Source organism: Loxodonta africana, chromosome 23, assembly GCF_030014295.1.
Source record: "Loxodonta africana isolate mLoxAfr1 chromosome 23, mLoxAfr1.hap2, whole genome shotgun sequence".
Taxonomy (NCBI): Eukaryota; Metazoa; Chordata; class Mammalia; order Proboscidea; family Elephantidae; genus Loxodonta; species Loxodonta africana.
This window is the reverse complement of record NC_087364.1, coordinates 29,074,514-29,102,465: the sequence shown is the minus strand read 5'-3', so window position 1 is coordinate 29,102,465 and position 27,952 is coordinate 29,074,514. Positions and strand designations below refer to the sequence as shown.

The 27,952-nt window shown below is 39.9% G+C and overlaps 1 protein-coding gene across 11 annotated transcripts in view; it reads left to right on the top strand.

Annotated features, from left to right (window-relative positions):
- The first annotated feature begins 10,322 nt into the window (after positions 1 to 10,322).
- IFT88 (intraflagellar transport 88) overlaps positions 10,323 to 27,952 on the top strand; it is a 253,201-nt gene continuing 235,571 nt past the window's right edge. For 10 of the 11 annotated variants that reach the window (XR_010319117.1, XM_064275374.1, XM_064275364.1 and 7 more), the window contains exons 1-3: positions 10,323 to 10,485; positions 18,527 to 18,622; positions 22,443 to 22,505. Coding sequence is in view for 10 of the 11 variants with exons in the window: in XM_064275374.1 (XP_064131444.1) it covers positions 18,533 to 18,622; positions 22,443 to 22,505 (153 nt within the window). In the remaining variant the exon portion in view is untranslated. The remainder of the gene's footprint in view (positions 10,486 to 18,526; positions 18,623 to 22,442; positions 22,506 to 27,952) is intronic. The other variant, XM_064275365.1, reaches the window with a different exon arrangement.

Sequence of the window (27,952 nt, the reverse complement as noted above, 5' to 3'; positions counted from 1 at the left end):
ACTTCTAGTACTCCTTATGCTCCTCCTGCTTTTTGGCCCAAGTCTCTTCCATGTTTTTACCCAATTTATTGGGAACAGATTAAAAGCTACCAGCCTCTTTGTCCTTCAGATTCCTCCCCAACATGAAGGGTACATGCCTCTCCAGCCTGTAGATCAAAGGTCTCAAATTCAAACCTATGCCAAAATGTTCATCCAACAGTGCCCCCTTCAGCAGGAAGCAGCCATGAACGGCTGTTGCCCCCATTCCCATGATTGGCAATGGTACAAACCACAGGCAGGAGTTGTTAGGGGACCCTAGAGGCTGAAGACGCCTAATTAATTAGTACTCCACTAGTTATCGGGCCACTCCCAGCCCCCTCCCATGTCACTCACTTACACTAAGTTGTTTTTCAGACCCTCTGGAGAGCCCCGGAAGAGTCCATATCTAACTGGCTCAGAGTAGCCAGACATGCACTGAACAGACCATGATGACTGACAAACGACCCTGGGCCACCATGCATGCTCAATAACGCAAGAGAACTTATGTCAAGGGACAAGAAGACTCATGCCAAGGAATGAAAATCACCGGAAATACATCATCGGCAGTAGTCGAGCCCATTTCCAAAGTGAATGGTCCGTTGGCCACTTCTGTCCCAAGTCTTAGCCTGCCTTGTAATAAGTAATCGTTAGAAACTATGAAGTTAAAACTTCCTGATCCTGCCCACTGTTTTCCTCCACCCTTAAATGAATATGTGTGAGTATAAATTGTAAATTGTTCATGGAGATTGGGGCGCTCAATCTGAGGTTGATACCTCAGTTCCCATTTGCTAGCCTGCAAAATAAACTCTTCCTCTCAAAACCAGCACCTAAGAGTTTGGCTTCTTGCACGCTGGGCATGGACCCATTGGTCCAGTTTCAATAACATGTCCAAAGTATGCGAGACAAAGTCTTGCCATCCTTGCTTCTATGGAGCATTCTGGCTGTATTGCTCCCAAGACAGATTTGTTCATTTTTTGGCAGTCCATGGTATAGTCAATAATCTTTGCTAACACCATAATTCAAAAGCATCTGTTCTTCTTTGATCCTCCTTATTCATTGCCCAGTTTTTGCGTGCTTGTGAGGCAATTGAAAACACCATGGCTTGGGTCAAGGCACCTTAGTCTTTAACGTGACATCTTTGTTTTTTAACACTCTAAAGAGGACTTTTGCCACAGATTTGCCCAATGCAATGTGTCATTTGATTTCTTGATGGCTGTTTCCAAGGGCATTGGTTGTGGATCCAAGCAAAATGACATCCTTTATAACTTCAGTCTGTTCTCTGTTTATCATAATGCTGTTTATTGATCCAGTTGTTAGAATTTTTGTTTTCTTTATGTTGAGGTGTAATCCATGCCGAAGGCTGTAGTCTTTGATCTTCATCAGTAAGTACTTCAAGTCCTCTTCGCTTTCAGCAAGCAAGGGTGAATCATATGCATAACGCAGGTTGTTAATGGGTCCTCCTCCAATACTGATGCCGTGCCCTTCTTCATATATTCCAGCTTCACGGATTATTTGTTCAGTATACAGATTGAATAAGTATGGTGAAAGGATACAACCCTGATGCAGACCTTTCCTGACTTTAAACCACACAGTAGCCCCTTGTTCTGTTCAAAGACTGCTCTTGATCTATGTACAGGTTCCTCATGAGCACAAGTAAGTGTTCTGGAATTCCCATCTAAGCAATGTTATCCGTAATTTGTTATGATCCACATAGTCGAATGCCTTTGCATAGTAGATAAAACACAGGTAATCATCTTTCTGGTATTCTACTCTTTCAGCCAATATCCATCTGACATGAGCAATGATATCCCTGGTTCCACATCCTCTTCTGAATCAGGTTTGAATTTCTGGCAGTTCCCTGTCAATATATTGCTGCAACCACTTTCAAGTTATCTTCAGCAAAATTTTACTTGTGTTCATTAATGGCATTGTTCAATAATTTCTGCATTTGGTTGGATCACCTTTCTTTGGAATAGGCATAAATAGATAGTAGGCAGTGGTTATTTTTGGTAATGGGAAAAAGGCAACACCAAATAAGGGTGAAGTGTGCACAGCTTGACAAAGGTAAACGACATCACTAAAATGTATACAAGAAAAAAAGATCTTTTGGTAACTCCTATGGCATATGTAATTTTGAAACAGTAGCAACAACAACCAAAAATATATGTGCAGGTATATATGTATGTATGTAGACATATATGTGTACAGATGTGTATATGTGAGTACATATGTGTGTATATTCAACGGCAATGGGTTTGGTTTTCGTTTGGTTATATAGGTGTATGCATATGTATATGCATGTATTTGAATGTATACACATATGTTTATGTATATAATAAAGTACATAGGAGGCACGGTTACAGATACTTCTTTGACATAACCAAACACCTTGCAGGATTAGTTTCTTGGGTTTGAAGGATTAGGACGATAATCTGGTGGGATATCTTGGTCAATTGGCATAATATAGTTCATAAAGTTTATGTTTTACATCCTAGTTTGGTGAGTAGCATCTGGTGTCTTAAAAACTTGTGAGTGGCCATCTAAGATACAGATATTGGTCTCTACTCATCCACAGCAGAAGAGAAAAATGGAAACAAAAGACTCAAAGAAGAAACTAGTCTACAGGACTAATAGCCCACGTGAACCATGGCATCATCTATCTTGAGACCAGAAGAATTAGATGGTGCCCAGCTACCACTACCTACCGTTCTGATCAGGGCCGCAATAGATGGACCCTGATAGAATGCAAGGAAAAATGTGGAACAGAACCTAAAGTTCCTAAAAGAAAAAAAAAAAAAGAAAGACATACTAGACTGGCTGAGACTAGAGGACTCCTCAAGACTATTGCCCTGGGATACTCTTTAAACCTTGAACCAAAGGTAGCCTCAAGTCACCTTTTATCTAAATAGCAAACTGGCTCACAAAATAAAGAATATCGCCAGTGAGTGCTTCTTTAAAAAATCATCTATATGAGACCAAATGGTCAACAATTACTTTATAACAAAGATGAGAATATAAGGAGGCAGGGAACAAAAGATTAATGGAAATTGAACAACCAGAACAAAAATATTGAGAATGTTCACACATTGTGAAAATGTAACAAATGTCACTGAACAATTTGTTTAAAAATTGTTGAATGGAAACTGTTACAGATTGAATTGTGTCCCCCAAAAATGTGTGTCACCTTGGCTAGTCCATGATTCCCAGTATTATGTGATTATCCACCATTTTGTCATCTGATGTGATTTTCCTATGTGTTGTAAATCCTACCTCTATGATGGTAGTTATGATGTAGTTTGGCAGTCATGTGATGATGTGATCACTTCCATGATGATATTTTAATATAATGTGATCACTTCCATAATGGGATCTGCTGTGAGTAGCCAATCAGTTGAAAGGGAGTTTCCTTGGGATTGTGGCCTGCACTCAATATAGGTGGAATTTATGGCAAGGCTTGTGGGGTTTTGTGCCCTCTGAATTCTGCAGCTGGCTCCTTGTTCATCCGACCTCTGGTTCTTGGGACTTGAGCTAGCAGCTTACCTGCCATCTTGCCTGCCAATCTTGGGATTCGTTGGTCTTTACAGGCTGTGCACAAGAGCCCTGCTGTCTGACTTGCTGATCTTGGGTTCGCCACTCCTGTGGCTATGTGAATCAGGAGAAGCCTCCAGCCTGACCCACAGACTTGGGACTGTCCAGCCTCTACAACCATGTGAGCCACTTCCTTGATATAAATCTCTCTCTATATATTTATAGGCTTTATAGGTTTTGTTTCCCTAGAGAACCCAGCCTAAGATGGCATGTGAAACTCATTATCTTCAAAACTAAACTTATATTCTCAGCTAAAACTCTAGTGTTCGCCATATTAACGAACGGCAGATTTTACCCCATTGCTCATGCCAAACCTGGGATTCATGCTTGATGCTTACTTCCCATTTATCCCCATCTCTATATGTATTATGTATTGTCAAAGGAGAAAATCTCGTATACATCGCAAGGTATTATGCTTAATGAGCAAACAAGTTGAAAGGAAATTGAACGTGTGTACATTTTTAAAAATGGAGGGAACTGGAGATTTATACCCTAAGACCTAAGGAGATGACAATAACTGTCTCTACATGCTGAAGTGCAGTAACTTGAAAAAAGTGCTGTAGAGTGCCCACTGTGTAATTCAAGAAATATTTATTGAGCATTTGCTTTCTCCTGGGCACTGTAGCTAGGTATTATCCAGAACTGTGTGAAATTTTACCCTACTAGCAAACTAACAAGTTAGCATAAGGATTTCACAAATGCTGGAAAAAAAACACCTGGGTCAGAGACAAAGGACTTTATTTATTTACAGCCCAGTAAGCAGCCTGAGCTTTATACTCCCTTCCATCCTTTTTCCCAGTAAATCCCATGGGGTTGTCCAGGTGGATGCTGTATATGCAATGGGTTTGTGTCACTGCTGAGGAACTCCAAGTTGTGGAAACCCCAATCTTTTATAACGGACTGCAAATAAACATTCCCAAGATTTGCCCTGGAGGGAGACATGATTTTTATCATATAGGACAGCAACCAACCAACCCATTGCTCTGGAGGGAGACAACTATATCTTTCAAGGCTGTTTGCCATACAAACATCCAGAAAGCCTAGTTCAGAACAAAGGCTGTCAGTGCTTCTGCTCACAATACAGAAACCTAGAGAACGTGTGGAAAAATTGTCTCCAAATAGATACTTAATTTTTAAAACTCATTAATTACTGATCTCTTTAGACTCTTGCCCTGCCCTCCCTCATAAAATTTACTTTTTAAAATTAAAGACAAAATTTAATAAGAAATTAAGCAATTATGAATTTAATTCCCCATTCGTTAATCATCTGGTACTTACTAAATTTTACTATGAAGTAGGGTGGAGCCCTGGTGGGTACTGGTTAAGAGCTTGGCTGCTAACCAAAAGATCCTCAGTTGGAATCCACCAGCCGCTCCTTAGAAGCCCTATGGGGCAGTTCTACTCTGTCCTATAGGGTTGTTTGCTCCTTAGAAACCCTATGGGGCAGTTCTACTGTGTCCTATAAGGTTGTTAAGAGTCAGAATCAACTCTACAGCAACGGGTTCTGAATCAGGTTCTAGGTGCTTGGGACACAAAGTTTCAGTTCCTGACTGTTACCTGATTGCGGTCCGTGCCCTGGAGCAGTCAAGCCAATGAAACATACTCCAAGTCAGAAAGAGTAAGAAAGTTTATTCGTGAGATGTATACATCAACAGAGACCCAGCAGCAACACAGGCTGCCTCTATGGAATCACAAAAAGCAATTTTTACAGCACAGTTTATGTATCATTTTGGCAAGGATTACCTAATGTTTTTAAGCATGCAACCCACAGATGGTTGTATACATTACAAAACAACTGCAAGAAACTCTTTATTAGACTAAAGATATGCACGTCAGACGTCTGGACTCTAATCTTTATGTTTGTAACAGGCTGAAAAAACTTATATAAGAGTCTCTCAGCTAGTGGAACTGGGCTGCCAAATCCACTCTGACTGACATAAGGAGCAAGAAAAAAAGTTGCAGATCAAAGTGCCAGACAGGAGGCGGAGCCAAGGTGGCGGAATAGACAGAAGCTTCCGGCGAGCCCTCTTTACAACAAAGACCAGAAAAAACAAGTGAAATGAGTATATGTATGACAAGCTGGGAGCCCTGAGCATCAAAGGCAAGCTTAGACAATGAACTGAGAGGAAGGGGGAGGAAGAGACTGTTCAGAAGTGGAGAGGAGTTACTGGACCTGAACCGTGGGGAACCCTCAGGCACCATTCCTGGAGCGGAGGCGGCAGGCTGGTACTAGTGTTCAGCTGCGGTTTCCTCACGGAGAAGCAGCCAGCCACACAGGCTACTCACAACTCTGGAACCTGAGAATGGCGCTCTCGGCAAAAGCTAAGTACTTGCGTATATTTTACCGCACCCCCCCCCACCCCCAAGCCGGCTTCAGCGGCTGAATACCTGGGCCTGAGATAGAACCTAGTGAGCAACTACAGCCATGCTCCCAGCCTTGGGGAAGGAAAAAATTTGCAACTGGGGGAAAAAGATAATTTGCTAGCTCCATTAACCGGGGGAGCTCAGGACAGAAGCAGCTCCTGTCCAGACATAAACTGTCCGTGGACCTTGAGTACCTTTCCCTTCTGCATGGACCTGTGTGGGCCTATTGCAGGAGAATAGGCCCTTGTTGGCAAACTCCAACCATTTCAGCGGTGCGGTGGAGAGGTGGGTGATTGGCATTTGACATTGCTTTGCCTATTAAACAAGGTCCTCACCTACCCATATCAGGGACCTAAGGACTGGTAGCTCCACTCAGGTTACCCAGCCACCCGTGACAGGGGTCCAAAGATAACTGGTACCTCCCAGTCCTTACAACCAAAAACTTTGGGTGCCCATGGTCCCTCTGCAGAACCAACCCACCAGCACGCTCTAGGGAACAGAGATGCATTTTCCTCAGAGACACTTGGGGGTCGGTTCTCAGCCCCCAACTGTGTTCAGAGCGTGACCCCCTGCTGCAATCAGATACCGGTATGTACGCCAATCACCGCTGCCCGTCTAAGACTTTAGGACAGAGCCTGTACCACACACTTGATGATCAGGTACCTGGAAACCTGAGCTGAATTCATACAAGAAAACTGAATGGACTTCAAGACTGATACACCTGATAACAGCTCTAGCCAGCTGGGGACAGGACACCAGAGCTCCAAAGGTGAAAATAATCACGCTAGCTCACTCAAGCAACCCATAGGGGTACACCAAAACAAAACAAAGCAAGCACCTATGAAAAAGTAAGCAAGCATAAACGGAGACAGCAGTCAATATCAAGTCACGTAAAGAAACAGACCATGATCACCTCAACAGGCTCTCAAAACAAAGAATCCAGGGATCTTCTAGATGTAAGTGCATTCCTAGAATTACCAGATGCACAATACAAAAGTTTCATATACAGAACCCTTCAAGACTTCAGGAATGAAATGAGGCAATACGCAGAACAAGCCAAGGGACACATAGATAAAGCAAGTGAAGAAATTAGAAAGATTATTCAGGAACATAATGAAAAGTTTAATAAGCTGGAAAAATCCATAGACAGACAGCAATCAAAAATTTAGAAGATTAACAATAAAATGACAAAATTAGACAACTCACTAGAAAGTCAGAGGAGCAGAACTGAGCAAGTAGAAGCTAGAATTTCTGAACTCAAAGATAAATCACTTGGCACTAATATATCTGAAGAAAAATCAGATAATAGAATTAAAAAAAATGAAGAAACCTTAAGAATCATGTGGGACTGTATCAAGAGAAATAACCTACAAGTGATTGGAGTCCCAGAACAGGGAGGGATAACAGAAAATACAGAGAAAATTGTTGAATATTTGTTGGCAGAAAACTTCCCTGATATGGTGAAAGATGAGAAGATATCTATTCAAGATGCTCCTTGAACTCCACATAAGGTAGATGTTAAAAGAAAGTCACCAAGACATATTAAAATCAAACTTGCCAAAACCAAAGATAAAGAGAGAATTATAAGAGCCGCGAGGGATAAAAGAAAATTCACCTACAAAGGAGAGCCAATAAGAAGAAGCTCGGACTACTCAGCAGAAACCATGGAGGCAAGAAGGCAATGGGATGACATATTTAAAAAATTGAAGGAAAAAAATTGCCTGCCAAGAATCATATATCCAGCAAAACTGTCTCTTAAATATGAAGGTGAAATTCAGACATTTCCAGATAAACACAAGTTGAGGGAATTCGTAAAAAACAAACCAAAACTACAAGAAATACTGAAGGGAGTTCTTTGGTTAGAAAATCAATAATATCAGGTATCAACCCAAGACTAGAACAATGGGCAGAGCCTGATCTCTAAAATCTACTTGATACTGCAAAAACTCAACTGCAAAGAGACACATAACCTGATTAAAAAATGGGCAAAAGATATGAATAGACACTTCACTAAAGAAGATATTCAGGTAGTTAACAGATATATGAGGAAATGTTCACGATCATTAGCCATTAGAGGAATGCAGATCAAAACTATAACGAGATTTTATCTCACTCCAACAAGGCTGGCATTAATCCAAAAAACACAAAATAATAAATGTTGGAGAGGATGTGGAGAGATTGGAACACTTCTACACCGCTGGTGGGAATGTCAAATGGTACAACCACTTTGGAAATCGATTTGGCGCTTCCTTAAAAAGCCAGAAATAGAACTACCATACAATCCAGCAATCCCAGTCCTTGTAATATATCTTAGAGAAATAAGAGCCTTTACACGAACGGATATATGCACACCCATGTTTATTGCAGCACTGTTTACAATAGGAAAAAGATGGAAGCAACCAAGGTGCCCATCAATGGATGAATGGATAAATAAATTATGGTATATTCACACAATGGAATACTACACATCGATAAAGAAGAGCGAGGAATCTGTGAAACATTTCATACCATGGAGGAACCTGGAAGGGATTATGCTGAGTGAAATGAGTTGGTTGCAAAAGGACAAATTTGGATAAGGCCACTACTATAAGAACTTGAGAAATAGTTTTAACTGAGAAGAAAACATGCTTTTGTGGTTACGAGAGGGGGGAGGGGGAAGGAGAGAGGGGCATTCGCTAATTAGTAGATAAGAACTACTTTAGAAGAAGGGACAGACAGCACACAATACAGGGGAGGTCAGCACAATTGGACTAAACCAAAAGCAAAGAAGTTTCCTGAATAAACTGAATGCTTCGAAAGCCAGCGTAGAAGGGGCAGGGGTCTGGTGACCATGGTTTCAGGGGACATCTAAGTCAACTGGCCTAATAAAATCTATTAAAACATTCTGCATCCCACTTTGAAGAGTGGTGTCCGGTTTTAAACGCTAGGAAGCAGCCATCTAAGATGCATCAATAGGTCTCAACCCAGCTGGATCAAAGGAGAATGAAGAACACCAAGGACACAAGGCGATTATGTGCCCAAGAGACAGAAAGGGCCACATGAACCAGTGACTACATCATCCTGACACCAGAAGAACTAGATGGTGCCCAGCTACAACCAATGACTGCCCTGACAGGGAACACAATAGAGAACCCCTGAGGGAGCAGGAGAGCAGTGGGATGCAGACCACAAATTCTCATAAAACGACCAAACTTAATGGTCTGACTGAGACTAGAAGGACCCCGGTAGTCATGTTCCCCAGACCTTCTGTTGGCCCAGGACAGGAGCCATTCCCGAAGCCATCTCTGCAGACATGGATTGGACTGGACAATGGATAGGAGAGGGATGCTGGTGAGGAGTGAGCTTCTTGGATCAGGTGGACACTTGAGACTATGTTGGCATCTCCTGCCTGGAGGGGAGATGATAGGGTGGAGGGGGTTAGAAGCTGGCGAAATGGACACGAAAAAGAGACAGTGGAAGGAGAGAGCAGGCTGTCTCATTAGGTAGAGAGTCATTGGGAGTATGTAGCAAGGTATATATGGGTTTTTGTGTGAAAGACTGAGTTGATTTGTAAACTTTCACTTAAAGCACAATAAAAATTAGAAAAAAAAAAAAAAAGTGCCTGGCAGCCTTCCCAGCTCTCATCTTGCAGGGTGAAGGCCGTTTCTCAAGAGAACAAAGAAGAAGAGAGACGAAGGCTATGGGAGCCAGCAGGGTTTTGCATCCCTTTGGAAGAGACCAGTGCAACTGGCGCAATAAAAAATGATTATAGATTGCTTAGTGCATCATTACAACATTAGTTACGTATGTCAAACTCTGAATCACTCAACTGAATAGAAGAAAACACTTGCAAGGTACTAGGGTCACAGGATCTTAAGGCCCTGTCCAGTGCGGAGAGCATAAAGCATACATTAAGAGCAAGAATGAAAGTGTGCACAGGTGGTATGGGATCACATTGCCCACAGGAGAGAAGAAGAAGAGGCGAGACTTCTCAGACAGGTATCATCTGAGAATAATCTTGTACGGTGACAGTGATTACAGAGTTTCCTAGGCTCCCAAAATTAGTGTGGTGGCTACAGGAGATATTTTACAGACACCCAAGTGTCATCCTTTGGTAATCTGCTTTCTGGCTGGTGTCATCAGGATTTATGAGAGCTTGGTTTCCTTCGCTCCGCCTCTCCACACACAGGCGGCCCGCTCCCTTCTTTTCCCTTTCCACCCCCCTCGCCCCTCGCCCCCTAGAGGGCCGTCCCCCGCCCTCCAGGGTCACCAGCCCTGCACCGCTCCCCCGAGCAGCTCGCCGTCCCACGCCCCGCCCCCTCGAGACCGCCTGTCCTGCCCCCACCCCCGCGGGGCGCGCCCGGCACCGCCCCTCCGCGCGGAGGAGTGTGGGAACGGCTTCCCTGGATCCCGCTCTTGGTAACGGCTCCGGGCGCAGCGGTCTGGCCTGAGAAGACCGAGGCGTAGTAGATTCGCACAAAGGCCGCGTCTTCCTTGGGCTTTACGCGTGGTCACCCCCATTCCCCTCAACGTGAGGTAGGAAAAAGGCTGGGTGGGCAGAGAGCACTTCCGAGCGTCCCTTCGCCGGCGCGGGCGAAGATGCTCCGACCCGAGTAGAAGGCCGATTCTGGCTCGCGCCCTTCTGGCAGATTGAGTCTGGAACGCCGACCCTGCTCCCCCCGGATTTTCCGGCGGCTCCGCCTTGTAGTGCAGTTCCTTGGCTGCGCGGGCCCACTAGGCTTTGGAGGCCCCGCCCGCCCCTCGCCCCCGCAGCCCGCCCCTCGCCCCCGCAGCCCGCCCCTCGCCCCCGCAGCCCGCCCCTCGCCCCCGCAGCCCGCCCCTCGCCCCCGCAGCCCGCCCCTCCGGTACCACCGACGCCCATTCGGGGCGGGGTGGGGGGGGAGGCGGAGGGGGGGAGGCGGGGGAGAGACGGGGGGCAAGCCGTGGGATGTGTGGTTCCGTCACATTTCTGCTTTAGGTGCCTACATTTGTCAACTCTGAAACGCCAGTGTTGATTTTCAAACGTTTGTTTCCAGTGGTCACGAGTTTTTATTACTCTTTTAACAGGGGCAGGCAGTTTTAATCTGCCGAGATGACTATTCCAAGTCACATAGTTAACAAATTCAAAAAAATCTAACCGTTTGACCACCACTTGAATTTTGCATTGAACAGGACTCTTTAGTTTTTGTGTTGTACTGTAAAGCTTTTGAATTTGCTCGTGAAAGGTTTAGTCAGGAGTGAAATGTAAAATTACCTAACAACGCATAAAGTGTGTACATCTCGCAAAGATAAAATATTACGAAGATTCGAAGCACTTTTTTCCCCAGACCTAGAATTCCATTTTTTCATTTACAAAGCTAATTTTCTGGTTGTGGGCTACACTAGGCATCTTAGAAATAGACTGTCCATCGTAGTCATAAAAAAAGAAATCAACACTTAAAAAAGGTTTTACAAGCAATGAGGTGGCATCATCTCCAGATTATCTTAACATAAAAGCCTGTTGTGTGTTGAAAGTGCTTTTGAAATAGCTTGGACAATCCAGGACCACTTGAATTGTAGTGTTTGTTCTGTCACTCATAGCTGTGAACCCGTTGTTGTGGAGTCAATTCTGACTCAATAGCAACCCTATAGGACAAAGTAAAGCTGCCCCATAGGGTTTCTAAGGAGCTCCTGGTGGATAGGAACTGCCGACTTTTTGGTTATCAGCCGAACTCTTAACCACTACGGCACCAGGGTTTCCCTCATAGCTGTTAGCCATGGGTAATTCACTTCACCTTTCATGGCCTTTGTTTCCACAAATTTAAAATAAGCACGTTCAATAAGATGTCTCTTCAACTAAAGACTCTTCCAAGTCTAAATTTTTTTCAGTTGGTTCTCTAGTTATAAAAGTTGCACATTTTTATGACTTTGTGTATAAGCTAAGCTGACTTAAATAGGGCTTATATTCGGGAAGATTTTGTTTAGCATAGTACAGTCATTCAGCCTTATCTGCGTGGGATTGGTTCCAGGGCCCCTGCAGTTGGTCAGGTGTTTTATATAAAATGGCATGGCATTTGCGTATAACCTACACACATCCTCCCATATACTTCAGATCATCTCTAGATAACTTACAGTACCTAATGCTGTTGCTGGGTGGAAACTCCAGGGTCTGCTCAACATGACTTGTCTCAGCCAATAAACGAGACCAGGGCGGGAGAGTAGAAAGGTACCTTTATTTCATTGTGTAAGGAAAGGAATAGTAGGCAGTGCTGATGCCAAGACTGCTTATCGAGGGCTAGGGAGAATGTTACTTTTAAGGGGTTTACAAGTAGGAAGTTCATACAAGTTATGTCAACAACATTCTTAATGATACTATGTAAGCTGAGCGGGGTTTACATATAACTTCATGCATTGTGTGTTGAGAAAATGGTGGATAAATTCCACCTGGTGTGAGGAAGTTACTATGTATGAGGTATTTAATGAGCTGAAAGGTTATCCTGAATGTCAACATTGTGCTTAAACTGGTTTCCCCTAATTACCTCTAGTTTTGGGCAGTAGTTAAGGAGAGGGGAACCAGGATTTAATGTAAAGCTATGGGGCATGCCAAGCAAGCTCCTTGAGGCAGTGGAACTTTCCACAGCCTGGGGACCTCTGTCTTAATACTAATGCTTTGTAAATAGTTCATCACAATTGAAGACTTGCCCTGGAAGTAAGCCTTTCTCTTCTATGAGTATATTCAGCTCTTTTGGGAACACTGATGATGCCTTGGCATCAACTGATGCCAATTCTCCAGTAATCTTTAAGTTCTTGAGGCTGTAGCACTTTACATAGGTAGCCAGCCATGCCTTACTAGCCTTAAACTCCTTCCTCCCACTCAACCCCCTCACATTTAGCCTTTGAGGGATTGCTTTGACCATTTCATTGCTTTTTAGGAGCCATTTTTTCACAGAAACAAAGAGTGCACACAACACAAGTAGAGAATGAATGAGATGCAAGGCAGACAATGCTCAAACAACGGCTGAGGATCTGTGAAATGATGGGAGGTTACAGCAGAGTATGCTTACACATTACTCCATTCCTGTGGATTTAGCATAGCGTTCAGCATGCAGCAAATTCAAGTTTTGGTCTTTTGGAACTTCGTTTTTACCATTTTTTTCTTTTTTGGATATTTTCAATCCGTGGTTGGTTGAATCCAAGGATGCAGAACCTGCAGGTATGGACGGCTGACTGGTTTTTAGCATGGCTTCCAAACCAGCAGAATCAGCATCACCTTGGAACTTGTTTAGAAATGCACATTGTAAGAGGTGGAGGGGTGGTGATATCCCCCATAGTAGATTTCCTCAATCAGAAAGCGGGGGCAGCAATCTATTTTAACATGCCCTTAGGAATCTGATACACACTAAAGTTTGAGAACAGCTGGTTGGCATTATCTGACCTAAAGCTTTTGAGTTAAAATACTTTATCTTCCACTAGTTACTTTTAATACCATTTTGAAGGTATTGTGGGATGAATTGTCTTTTGACAGCTGATTTTATAGTAGTGAATTTTCATCTTCAGAAATTATTGAGAAATTAACTCAAAATGGATTAAAGACCTAAATGTAAGATCTAAAACTATAAAACTCTTAGAAGAAAACCCAAGTGTAAATCTTCTTTGGATTAGGCCATGATTTCTTAGATACAACACCAAAAGCTCAAGTAACCAAAGAAAAAATGGATAAATTGGACATCGTAAATTTTAAAACTTTTGTACTTCAAAGGACACTATCAAAGTGAAAGGACTGCCTTCATAACGGAAAATATTTGTAAATCATGTATCTGATAAAGGTCTGGTATTCAGAATGTATAAAGAATTCTACTACTCAACAATAAAAGGACATAAGACCCAGCTAAAAAACGAGCAAAGGCTCTCAATAAACATTTCTCCAGAGATCCATCGATACTCGATAAGCATATGAAAAGATGCTCAATATTGTGAGTCATGAAGGCAAATGCAGATTAACACCACAGTAGGATACCACTTTAAACACACTAGGGTGGCTGTAATCAAAGTCAGATAATAACAAGTGTTGACAAGGATGTGGAGAAATTAGAACCCCTATACACTGCTAGTGGGAATGTAAAATTTTACAGCCGTTTTGGAAGACAGTATGGCAGTTTCTCATAAATTTAAGCGTAGTGTTCCCATTTGACCTAGCTGTTCCACTCCTAGGTTTATGTCCAAGAGAAACAAAAATATGTCCCCATAAAAACTTGTACACAAATGTTCACAGGAGCGTTATTCATAATAGCCAAAAAATAGAAACAATCCAGATGTCCATCAGTAGATGGATGAATGGATAAACAAAATGTGGCATAGGTATAAAATGTAATATTATTTCCATAAAAGGGATAAAGTACTGATACATGCTACAATGTTAATGAATCTTGAAAACATGCTCGGTGAAAACGGCCAGCCATTAAAGACCATGTATTATGTGCTTCCGTTTATGTGAGATGTGCAGAATATGCAAATTTATAGAGATATAAAGTAGATTACTGGTTACCTAGGGCTGAGGGTGGATGTGGAGGATAGGGAGTGATAGCTAAAGAGTATGGAGAAATGAATTATATGATAAAAATATTCTATAATTGATTGTAGTGATAGTTGCACATCTGTGAGTATACTAAAACTCATTTCATTGTTCACTTTAAATGGGTGAATAACTTGTGAATTATATCTCAATAAAGCTGTTAAAAAGAAAGAAATGAAGTACTCATATGCTACAACATGGATGAACCTTGAAAACATTATGCTGGATGAAAGAAGCCAGACACAGAAGGCCACATAGTGTATGATTTCATTGTATAGAGTCCACAATAGGCAAATCCATAAAGGCAGAAAGTAGATCGGTGGTTGCCTAGGGCTGTGGGGGTTAGGAGGAAATGAGAAGTGGCTGTTAAGGGAATGTGGTTTCTTTTTGGGGTGATGACAACGTTCTAAAATTAATGATGGTGATGGTTGCACAACACTGGATATACTAAAAAGCATTGAATTGCACAGTTTATAAAGGTGAACTTTATGGTATGTGAATTATATCTCAATAAAGAAATTAATAATAAAAAGTTATAAGAAACCACATAATTTGGTATTATTCTGAGCAATAAGATTAGGCTGAAATTACTGGAACACTTAAAATTGTATAAACTCCAAAGAAACTATTTTAAAACAGGTGAAATATTTCAATAGAAGATCTAAATTTTGGGGGTAAGTATCCCTTTCTCTCCAAAAACTTGCCTAACATGTTGACTTGATTTGAATGCTACTTTTCTGTGAAGCCTTTCCCGATTCCCTGTTGTTGTCATTACTTGCCACCAAGTTCGCTCTGACTCATGGTGACCTTATGTATAACAGGATGAAACATTGCCCAGTCCTGCACCATCCTTACAGTCTTTGGTATGTTTGAGCCTGTTGTTTCAACCACCATTCCAATCCGTCGCATGAAGGGTTTTCCTCATTTTCACTGACCCTTTACTCTATCAAACAGATGCCCTTTTCTAGTGATTGGTCTTTTCTGATGATATGTCCAGAAGCAGCAAGACTAAGTCCTTGCTTCTGAGGAACATTGTGGCTGTCTTTTTTCCGAGACAGATTTGTTCACTCATTACTCTTTGTCAACACCACAATTCAGATGCATCGACTCTCTTTTGACCTTTTTCAGTGACCACGTTTCCCATGCTTATGGGTCAGGTTCACCTTGGTCATCAAAGTGACGTCTTTGATTTTTAACACTTTAAAAGAGGGCTTTTGGAGATCTGCCCAGTGCTATATGTCATTTGATTTCTTAACTGCTGCTTCCATGGGTATTGATTGTGGATCCAAGTAAAATGAAATCCTTGACAACTTCGATATTTTCTCCATTTATTGTGGTGTTACTTATTGTAGTCTTTGATCTTTATCAGTAATTGCTTCAAACCACTTTGTTAAGCAAGGTTGTATCATCTGAATATCGCTGGTTGTTAATGACTCCTTCTCCAATCCTGATGCCCTGTTCTTCATCATATAGACTAGTTCTTGGATTATTTGTTCAGCATACAGATTAAATAAGTAAAGTGAAAGGATACAACTTTGCGGTACACTTTTCTGATTTTAAACCACAGTGTCTCCTTATTCTGTTTGAGTGACTGCCTCTTGGTTCATGCACAGGTTCCACATGAGCACAATTAAGTGTTCTGGAATTCTCATTCTTCATAATGTTATCCATAATTTGTTATGATGCACAGAGTCGAATGCCTTCACATAATCGATAAAACATAGGTAGACATCTTTCTGGTATTCTCTGCATTCAGCCAAGATCCATCTGACACCAGCAGTGATATCCCTTGTTCCACATCCTCTTCTGAATCCATCTTGAATTTTGGCCATTCCCTGTATGGCTGTAGTTGTTTTTGAATTATCTTCAACAAAATTTTTGCTAGCATGTGATGTTAATGACACTGCTTGATAATTTCCTCGTTCTATTTGATCACTTTTCTTTGGAATGGGCACAAATATGGATCTCTTCCATTCGAATTTCTTAGTTATTATATTTGGCTCGTGTTTCTATTAAACTTTGCTTTACAATATATTCTGTCTCGCATTTTCTCCACATTTTATTATGAAAAATTTCAAATGCATAGCAAAGGTGGAAGAATTTTACAGTGCACATCATGCCTGTTACCTAGATTCTACCATTAACATTCTTACTGTATTTGCGTTATCACATACCTGTCCATTTATTCATTTCTTTATCTGTCAGTCCATCTTGTATTTTATATATTTGAAATGAAATTAAAGATATCATTATACTTTCTATTAAATACTTCATCAAGCATATTAATTGGAGTTCAGTGTTTGTTTCCAGTTTTTTTTTCTTTTGAGTTAAAATTTACAAGAGGAGCACAGCCTGTTCGGTTTTCACAAATGTGTGTGCCTGTGTAACACAAACCCCTCTAAAGATGGAGAACGTTACCATCACCTGAGAAAATTCCCTCATGTCGTTTTCCGTTAAGTCCCTGCCTTCCACCCCCAAGAATCAACCACTGTTCTGATTGTTCTTATCATAGATTAGTTTGCCTATTTTAGAACTTCATATATATGAACTAATGTAGAATGTACTCTTTTATGTAAGTTTACTCAGCGTAATTTCATATTGTTACCTATATCAGCAATAAAAATCTTTTTTATTAGTATTTTACTACTGTTTTATTTATTAGTATTTTTTCTTAACTGTATAAATATACCACATTTTGCTTATTGATCCTATTGATGAACACTTGATCTGTTTCTAATTTTTGGCTGTTGTGAGTAAAGCTTCTATGAAAATTTGTATACAAATCTTTTTGTAGTCATATGTTTTCATTTCTCTTGGGTAGATCACTTAGGAATGAAATTACTGGATTGTAACAAGTATATGTTAATTTTATGGTCAGATCTTTTTCCAAAGTTGTACCATTTTATACTCCCACTAACAATGTATGTTCTATATACTTGCTAACATTTGGTACTGTAAATCTTTAAGCTATTCTGGTGAGTTTGTAGTGATATCCCATTGTGGTTTCTGCCTTGAATATTAATTGATTATTACATGTCTGTCTTCTGTACTTGGTACTAAGCTCCTTGAAAATAAGGACAGTCAACTGTAGTGCCTATCACTCTTCCTTTTTTTTTTTTTTATAACAACTGTGGAAACTATGTATAGGTAAGTGTGACCAAAAAGGGTGTGTGAGGCATAGACAGCAATTTGACCTTTTGCTTGTAATTCCTGAGAGCCTTGAGGACAGAGGCTCACCTGGGGGCCTGATACTGACTTAGCCTCATAAGGCATGATGTAATTTATCATGACCACGTGGTGAGGCCAGTAAAGGCTTTGGAAGATGGGCTCAGAGAGCTTCTGGGTTGGAGAGAGTGAACATCTACTCACAGGAGGGTAGTGCATCCTCTTTGGGACATATAGGCTCTGCATGGGGAACTCCTCCTGGGCCTCACCCAATGCATCTCTTCATTTTATCCTTTTTTGTTATATTAAAGTGTTATCATAGGTATGGTGTCTCCTGTGAACTCCTGGGCCATTCCAGCGAATTATGAGACCCAAAGGAGCAAGGGAAGCCTGGTGGTGTGAAGTGAAGACAGTTATGTGGACTCCTGGGCTTGCAGCTGGTCTCTGCTGATGCAGCCCGGGGTGTCTAAGGATGAGAGAGAGAAAGGATTGAATGGTCTGAAGTGGAGGGAGTCGCAAGGGATTCTGGAGCTTGCAGCCAGTACCCCCTGACGCAGCCCTGGTGGTAGGGGGTGAGAGAGATGGGCTGTGTGGAAAGACTGGAATCTCTGAACTGATGAGGGAAAGGAAGCTGAGATTTCCACTGGACACAGCTGCTGTGTCGAATAGGATTTATTAGCCACCACATATTTGGTGTCAGAGGTGGGCGGCCTTAGCTTCCCTGGACTGGTATGTATAATTGGCACTGTGAGCAAGATTGGCTAGAGCGAACCTGATAGTACAGGATGTTAAATAATTGTACTTGGAGTTAAGAATGATTTCATATGCCAAGAACATACTTACACTGCCAATTTTTTGTAGGTGTAAATGATGCAAAATGTGCACCTGGCTCCAGAGACAGATGAAGATGATCTTTATTCTGGTTACAATGACTACAATCCAACCTATGATACTGAGGTAAATTTCCACTGAGAACAAAAATTGCACAGGAGGAAAGATCAAGAAAGTAGTCATGGAAACTAAGTGGAGGTATACACTTGTATTCTTCAGCGCTAGCTATATAAATGTATAAAAGACTTAGATCACCTGAAGGTGCCTGTCTTAGGCTGAGTTCCCTAGAGAAGCAAAACCGGTGAAGCGTATATATATGTAGAGAGAGAGAGAGAAAGATTTATCTCGAGGAAATGGCTCACATGATTATAGAAGCTGGCAAGTCCCAAGCCAGTGGGTCAGACGTCAGGCTGGAGGCATCTCCTGACCCATGTAACAGCAGGGGCTGACGAACCAAAGATCAGCAGGTAAGATTGCAGGCTGCTGGCTCAGGTCCCAAGAACTGGAGGTCAGATGATGACGAGCTGGATGCAGGGTCCAGAGGAAGTAAGTGAACTTCGCCAGAATGTCCATATATATTTTGGATGCAGGCCAGACCCTGAGTAAACTCCCCTGACAACTGATTGGCTGATCACATCAGATCTCATCATGGAAGATGACTATGTAATTACATAACTGCCAAACCACTGAGAATCATGGCCCAGCCAAGTTGACACACAATCTTCATCATCACAGTACCTGAAATAGGTTTGTTTTTTTTTTAATGCTGTAAATTTGAAGTTACGTAGTTATTTTTTCTTCTATTATATGAATATTTTATAGAAAAATTAGGAAATAGAGGTAAGTCTAAAGAAAAATTAAAATCATGGAAACTCTCTTCACTCAGAGAAAACCATTAACTTACAGTGCCTACCTCTAAGCATTTCCATACATAGATATACATACATCCTATAGCTCTATATGTCTTTGGATAAAATGAGATTATGCTGTGTGTCCTGTTTTGTAACCTGCCTTTTCTTTTCACAAGTCCATTTATGCCAAAGATATATATCTGCTTAATATTTTTTTTTTAATATTTAGTGGTATAGTAATGTTCAGTGGCGAAATTGTTACTAAGACAAATTTCAGTGTTTTAAATCTATTTGCATCCCTTATGAGGATTGCAGTTTCCAAATTGTAAAAAACAAAACTAAAAACTCTTTATAAAAGTATCTTGAATTATAGTATAGGGAGAAAAAATAAGGGAGAAGAATGCAGGTGTTAATTTACTTGCTAGGATGTGAGAATCAAATATTAGCATTTATAGGACTTTAATTGAGGAAATATTTTATTCTAGAGTTTTATATATAGCTTTTAGTAATTTTTAAAATAGTTTATGTGGAGTAAATTTTTCCCCTTCTGAAGTAAAAGGTAAAACCGGAAAGAAAACAAGGGAAGAGTCACTTATTCTATGTGAAAGAAAAATCTAGGAAATATTGGTCATTATAAACAACTTGAAAATCATTACAGATAGTTTCAAAAATACAGAAAATCAGAGAAAAATAATATAAAATAACATAAACTCTTTTACCCAAAGATAACTTTTATTGGATGTATTGTCGAACGTTTTGCTGTATTCCTTTGTCTTTTAATATACTCAGATGTTTCCCTCATTTTTTGAATGTGCAAATGACACAAATACATAGATATGATTGTAGTGTCTATGTTTTAAAAATATACATTACAATGTAAGCATTTTTTTAAGTTAGTATAAGGTTTGGAAACCATTGAAACCTCCCCTTTTCCCAGTCACAGAAGTAATGCATACTCTTTGTTATAAAACAAAATTACCCATAATCCCATCATGGTTTTCTCTCAATTTATCTGGAATAGAACTAGCATTTACTTTTCTATTTGCTTCTTTGCATTCGACCACACCATAAGCAGTACTCATGGTATTAAAAATTTAAATAATTAATTTTAATGACTGCATTATACAAATATATATGGTTAATTAAAACCATTTTCTCATCACAGAATATTTATTTCCAGTTTTCTGCTGTTGTAAATAACATTGCAATGAATAACTGTGCATACATAATTTTTTGTATTTTGGGCAAATATTTCCTTGGATAGATGCCCAGAAGATGAATTAATAAATCATGAATAATATGATTATTTTCAAAGCACCAGAGAAACTTCCGAACTCTTCAGCTACGTCATAATAATGTGACTTTATTATTTAATTTGAAGTAAAATTAACAGTAAGATAAAAATATTTGTTTTATCCATAGTTTTCTTTTAATTAGAAGAACAGTAAGTTTAGTAGATATTCATGTGTTCTGCATATCGTTAATCACATCACAAGGAAGAGAGAAATTATATCAGTTTGGTTCTTGTAAATGGTGAATTTGCTGACAATTCTTTTTAGTTTGTCATTTAGTTAAAATTTTTTGAGCGGATTAAATAAGGTTTTATCAGTACTTCAGGAATATTAGAACACTTCAACCAAAAGATCTGCCAAAACGGAAGTATAATTATCTAAAGAATCTAGCTAAAGTTTGCTTTTGGCTTTATATTGTGTATGAAAGTTTCTCAGTTTCTGTGGCTGGCTGAGAATTATGTACTTATTTAATTTTATGTACCTGTTAGGAAATGTTATAAAGATGATTTAAATAAAAAACAAGAACACTTAAATGTATTAAAGTCCTATTTTAAAGTGCATCGTACTTACATTCTGGTTCTATAAACATTTTGTTTTAATTATCTGTAGATGTTTTAGAAGCTACTTGATTAGCTAACTACTCAATTTTTATGTGTTGTTTGTATTTTTAATAATCAGCATGTATATTTTTGTGGAAAGTAGGTTCAGGTAAATCAGAGAGGAAGGTATGAGAATTGAGCATAAAGTATATGAAGGATCCAAGGTGTCATGGATTAAATTGTATTCTCCCAAAATATGTGTATCCATTTGGCTAGGCCATGATTCCCAGTATTGTGTGATTGTCCACCATTTTGTCATCTGATGTGATTTTCCTATGTGATGTAAACCTTGTTTCTATGATGTTGACAAGATGCATTTAGTGGCAGTTATGTTAATGAGACAGGACTCAATCTACAAGATTGGATCGTGTCTTGAGCCAGTCTCTTTTGAGATATAAAAGAGAGAAGCAAGCAGAGACGAGGGGACCACATATCACCAAGAAACAGGAGCCAGGAGAATAGCACGTCCTTTGGACCTGGGTCCCTGTGCCGAGAAGCTCCCTGATCGGGGAAGTTTGATGACAAGGACCTTCCCCCAGAGCTGATAGAGAGAGAAAGCCTTTTCCTGGAGCTTGCACCCTGAATTTGGACTTCTGGCCTCTTAGACTGTGAGAGAATATATTTCCCTTTGTTAAAGCCACCCACTTTTGGTATTTTTGTTATAGCACTGGATGACTAAGACATAAGAGTTTGTGTTGGGCAATAAGTAGTAGGAAATCAAGGCTGGTTAGAAGATTCAGGTGGGTAAATTCGAGAGAGTGTAAAAATGCCATTTTGTCCAAGAAACCCGAGAACATTTCTGTCCTGCCCTTGACTAATGACCCTTTCCTAAAAGGGAGAGGGAGGGAGATATTGAGATCTAGTCATAGCCACTTTGAAGAAAGAAAAAGAAGAAAGGTCATGTCCTTGTGTACTTTATCTTTTAACTGGGCATGATGACAGACCCATTTCGACACTGGCTAGTAAAATGTTCTTAAAATTGGCTAACATTATTAGTGCTTCTCTTCCTAGAGGAGGAAGGAGCTTTCATATCTTGGGTAGACTAAAGGGGAGAAGATTTGAGGACAGAAGCCCTTGAGCTCCTACCCAGATGTGAACAGATGGGGTAAGATTAAATTATCCAGGATCTTGAATGCCTAACAGGGCTTACATTTTTTCCAATTCCCACTTCCTGTTGAATGTTAAGTTTGCCTTTTCATTTTAGGAATTGGAGAATGATACAGCTTTTCAGCAAGCTGTGAGAACTAGTCATGGCAGAAGACCTCCAGTAAGTGAATTTTAAAGTATTTTGAATGGAAGAATTTCTTCATGCTCCTGCAAATGTAAATATTATTTACATAAGGCATTAGAACAGGTTTATCTAAAACATTTTTTAAAAATTGTCTTTCTAATTGTGTGTTGTGTGTGTCTGGTGAAAATACACATACCAAAACATTCACCACTGTAGCAGCTTCCACATTTGTAATTCAGTAATGTTGATTATATTTTTCATGTTATGGCACCATTATCAATATACTTTTCCAAAATATTCCACCACCATTAATATAAACTCAATGCCTCCCTACTGCCCCTGAGGAGCCCTGGTGGTGCAGTGGTTAAGAGCTGGGCTGCTAACCAAAAGGTGGGCAGTTCGAATCCACCAGCTGCTCCTTGAAAACCTATGGGGGAGTTCTGCTTTCTCTTACAGGCTCTGTGTCAGTCATCTAGTGCTGCTATAACAGAAATACCACAAATGGATGGCTTTAACAAAGAGAAATTTATTTCTTCACAGCCTAGTAGGTCACAAGTCCAAATTCAGGGTGTCGGCTCCAGGGGAAGACTTTCTCTGTGTTGGCTCTAGGGGAAGGCCCTTGTCCTCAATCTTCCCCTGGTAAAGGAGTTTCTCAGCCACATGGTGGAGGGAGGTCCTTGTCCTCAATCTTCCACTGGTCAAGGAGCTTCTGAGGCACAGGGACCCTCTGTCCAAAGGACACGCTTTGCTCCTTATGCTGCTTTCTTGGTGGTATGAGGTCCCCAACTCTCTGCTTGCTTCCCTTTTCCTTTCCTCTTATCTCTTGACAGATAAAAGGGGGCAGACCACCCCCCAGGGAAAATCCCTTTACATTGGATCAGGGAGGTGACCTGAGCCAGGGTGGTGTTACAATCCCACCCTAATCCTCTCAACATAAAATTACAGTCACAAAATGGAGGACAACCACACAGTACTGGGAATCATGGCCTAACCAAGTTGACACATATTTTTTGAGAGACACAATTCAACCCATGACAGGGTTGCTATGAATTGGGATCTACTCAACAGCAACGAGTTTGTTTTTTTTTTTTGCACCACCCCTGATAACCATCAATAATACTTGGTTTCTTTATATTTGCATGTTTCGTATACATGAGATCCTTTTGTGACTGACTGACTTCACTCAGCATAAGGTTTTTGAGGTTCATCCATGTTGTAGCATGTATCAGAACTTCACTTCTCTTTACAGCTGCATAATATTCCATTGTATATGTACTGTATACCACATTTTATTTATGCATTCATTTGTTAATGGACATTTCGGTTGTTTCCACATTTTGGCTGAAAAGTGCTGCAGTGAGCATTGGCATACAAGTTTCCGTTTGCAGTCCTGCCTGCACTTCTGAGTGTATACCTAGAACTGGGATTACTGAGTCATATGACAGTTCTAGTCTTTTCTGATATTTTATTTTCGTACAATAGGTGAAGGTTTACAGAGCAAACTAGCTTCTCATTAAACAATTGATATATATATTTTGTGACATTGGTTGCCAACCCCACTACGTGTCAACACTCTCCCCTTCTTGAACTTAGGTTCCCCATTACCAGCTTTCCTGTCCCTTCCTGCCTTCTCGTCCTTGCCCCTGGGGTGGTGTGTCCATTTGTTCTTGTTTATGGGCCTGTCTAACCTTTGATTAAAGGGTGAACCTTAGGAGTGACTTCATTACTAAACTCAAAGGTTGCCTGGGGGCCATACTCTTGAGGTTTCTACAGTCTCTGTCTTTGGACTAACCTTTCCCTTGTGACTTTGGTTTTCTTCATTCTCCATTGTTCCAGATGGGATGAGAGCAGTGGAGTATCATAGATGGCCGCTCACAAGCTTGTAAGACCCCAGCAGCTACTTACCGAAGTAGAATGTAGAACATTTTCTTTATAAACTGTGTTATGCCGTGTGAGCTAGATGTTGCCTGAGACCATGGTCCCCAGAGCCCTCAGCCCAGCAGTTCCATCCCTCAGAGAATTTGAATGTGTCTATGGAGGTTCCATGACCTTGCCTTGTATAAGTTGTGCTGCCTTTTTCAGTATTGTGTACTGTCTTACCCTTTACCAGAGTTATCACTCATCTATTATCTATTTAGTGTTTTTCCATCCCCACCCTTCATCTCCCTTGTAACCATCAAAGATTGTTTCTTTTTATGTGAAAACGTTTTCATGAGTTTTTACAGTAGTGGTCTCATACAGTATTTGTCTTTTTGTGGTTGACTTATTTCACTCAGCATAATGCCATCCATATTCATCCATGTTATGAGATGCTTCAGAGATTCATCATTTTTCCTTATTGTTGAGTAATACTCCATTGTGTGTATGTACAGTAGATTGTTTATCCATTCATCTGTTGATGGGAATCTAGGTTGTTTCCATCTTTTTGCTATCACGAACAGTGCTGCAGTGAACATGGGAGTACATACGTCTATTCATGTGACACCTTTGCCCATTTTTTAATTGGGTTATCTCTCTTTTTGTTGTAGAGGTGTTGGACCTTTGTTGAATTTGTCATAGCCAAAATTTTTCTCCCAGTGTGTAGGTTTTCTTTTTACTTTTTTGGTGAAGTCTTTTGATGAGCCTGTGTTTAATGTTTAGAAGATCCCAGGTATCTAGCTTATCTTCTGACATTTGTGTATTGTTAGTAATGGCTGGTATCTTGTTAATGACGTGTATTAGGGCCTCTAGCATTGACCCTATTTTTCCTTCTATGATCTTTATAGTTTTTGGTTTTATATTTAGGTCCGTGACTCATTTCAAATTAGTTTTTGTTTATGGTGTGAGATATGGGTCCTGTTTCAATTTTTTTGCAGATGGAATCCAGTTTTGCCGGGACCATTTGTTAAAAAGACTGTCTTTTCCCCATTTGATGAACTTTTGGTGTTTGTTGAAGATCAGGTGATTGTAGGTGGGTGCATTTACATTTGGGTTCTCAGTTCTTTTCCAGTGGTCAGTGTATCTGTCGATGTACCAGTACTGGGCTGTTTTGACTACCGTAGCTATATAGTAGGTTCTGAGGACAGGTAGTGTGAGTCCTCCTACATTCTTCTTCTTCAGTAGTGCTTTACTTATCCGGGGCCTCTTTCCTTTCCATATAAACTTAATGATTAGTTTTTCCATCTCTTTGAAGAATACTGTTGGAATTTGGATTGGGATTGCATTGTGTTTGTAGATTGCTTTGAGTAGAATTGACATTTTTACAATGTTGAGTCTACCTGTCCATGAACATGGTATGTTTTTCCATTTATGTAGGTCTTTTTTGGATTCTTGTGGTAGCATTTTGTAGTTTTCTTTGTATAGGCCTTTTACATCCCTGGTTAGATTTATTCCCAAGTATTTTATTTTTTTAGGTACTATAAATGGTATTGTTTTCCTGATTTCCTTTTTGTCTATTCTCTTTATTGGTGTATAGGAATCCAACTCATTTTTATGTGTTTATCTTGTATTATGCAACTTTGCTGAATCTTTTATTCTAGTAGTTGTCTCGTGTAGTCTTTCGGGTTTTCTACGTGTAGTATCATATCATCCACAAATAGGGACAGTTTTACTTCTTCCATACCAATTTGGATGCCGTTTGTTTCATTTTCTTTCCTTATTGCTCTAGCTAGGGCTTCTAACACAATTGTAAATAGAAGTGGTGATAAAGGGCATCCTGGTCTTGTTTCTTTTCTCAAGGGGCTGTTTTCAGCCTCTCTCCATTAAGAATAATGTTGGGTGTTGATTTTGTACAGACGCCCTTTATTATGTTGAGGAATTTCCTTTCTATACCTATTTTTATTGAGAGTTTTTCTCATGAGTGTGCATTGGACTTTGTCAAATGCCTTTTCTGGGTCAGTTGTTTTGATGATGCGATTCTTTTATTTATGTGGTGGATTACATTGATTGATTTTCTAATGTTGAACAATCCTTGAATACCTATTACGAATCCCACTTGGTCATGGTGTATTTTTTTGATATGATGCTGAAATCTGTTGGCTAGAATTTTGTTGAGAATTTTTGCATGTATATTCATGAGAGATATTGGTGTGTAATTTTCTTTTTTTGTGATGTCTTTGCCTGGTTTTCCAGGGTCATGCTGGCTTCATAGATTGAATTCAGAAGCATCCCTTCTTTTTCTACGTACTGAAATAGTTTGAGTAGTACTAGTGTAAGCACTTCTCTGAGTGTTTGGTAAAATTCTCCAGTGAAACCATCTGGGCTAGGGCTTTTTTTTGTTGAGAGTTTTTTTTTTTTTATTAACTTTTCAAGCTTTTCTCTTGTTATAGGTCTGTTCAGATTTTCAACTTCAGTTTATGTTAGGTTAGGTAGGTAGTGTGTTTCTAGATATTTATCCATTTTCTCTAGCTTTTCTAATTAGTTGGAGTACAGTTTTTCATAGTACTCTGTTATTTTCCTTTTTATTTCAGTAGGGTCTGTTGTAATGTCCCCCATTTCATTTCTTATTTCTGTTATTTCTATCATCTCTTGTTTTTCTTTTGTCAGTGGTTTGTCGATTTTGTTAATTTTTCAAAGAACTAACTTGGCTTTGTTGCTTCTTCCTGTAGTTTTTCTATTCTCTATTTCATTTATTTCTGCTCTGTTCTTCATTATTTCGTTTCTTCTATTGGCTGTGGATTTCTTCTGCTATTTTCTTAGTTGTTCGAGTTGTGTAGCTAATGTTTTGATTTTGTCCTCCTTTTTTGATGTGTACATTTGTTGTTATAAACTGGTATTTTAGCACTGCCTTTGCTGTGTCCCAGACGTTTTGTTATGATGCGTTTTCATTGTTTGGTTCTAGGAATTTTTTTATTTCATCTTTGAGTTCTTCTATTTCCCGGTGGTTTTTAAGCAGGATGTTATTCAGTTTCCAAGTATTTGATTTTTTTCCTGTGCCCTTCCTGTTATTGATTTATAGTTTGACAGTGTTGTGATCAGAAAATATTTTTCATATTACCTCAGTGTTTTGGATTTTTTGAGGCTTGGGTTGTGGCCTAAGATGTGGTCCATTCTGGAGAATGTTCCATATGCGTTGTAAAAGAATGTGTACTTTGCTGCTTTTGGGTGAAGTGTCCTGTGTATGTGTATGAGGTCAGGTTGTTTGATTGTGGCCTTTAGATCTTCTATATCTTTGTTGAGTTTCTTTCTTGATGTTCTGTCCTTTATCAAGAGTGGTGTGTTGAAGTCTCCTACTATTATTGTGAAACTGTTGTTTTCTCTTTTAAGTGGTGTTAGAGTTTGTTTTATGTATTTTTGAGTCCTGTCATTGGGTGAGTAGATATGTAGTATGGTTATGTCTTCATGATGGACTGTTCCTTTAATCATTTCATTACACTCTTTTTTGTCCTTTATGGCGGATTTTGTTTTAAAGTAGGTTTTATCTGAGATTAGTATTGCCACTCCTGCTCTTTTTTGGTAGCTGTTTACTTGATGTATTTTTTCCATCCTTTGATTTTTAATAAATT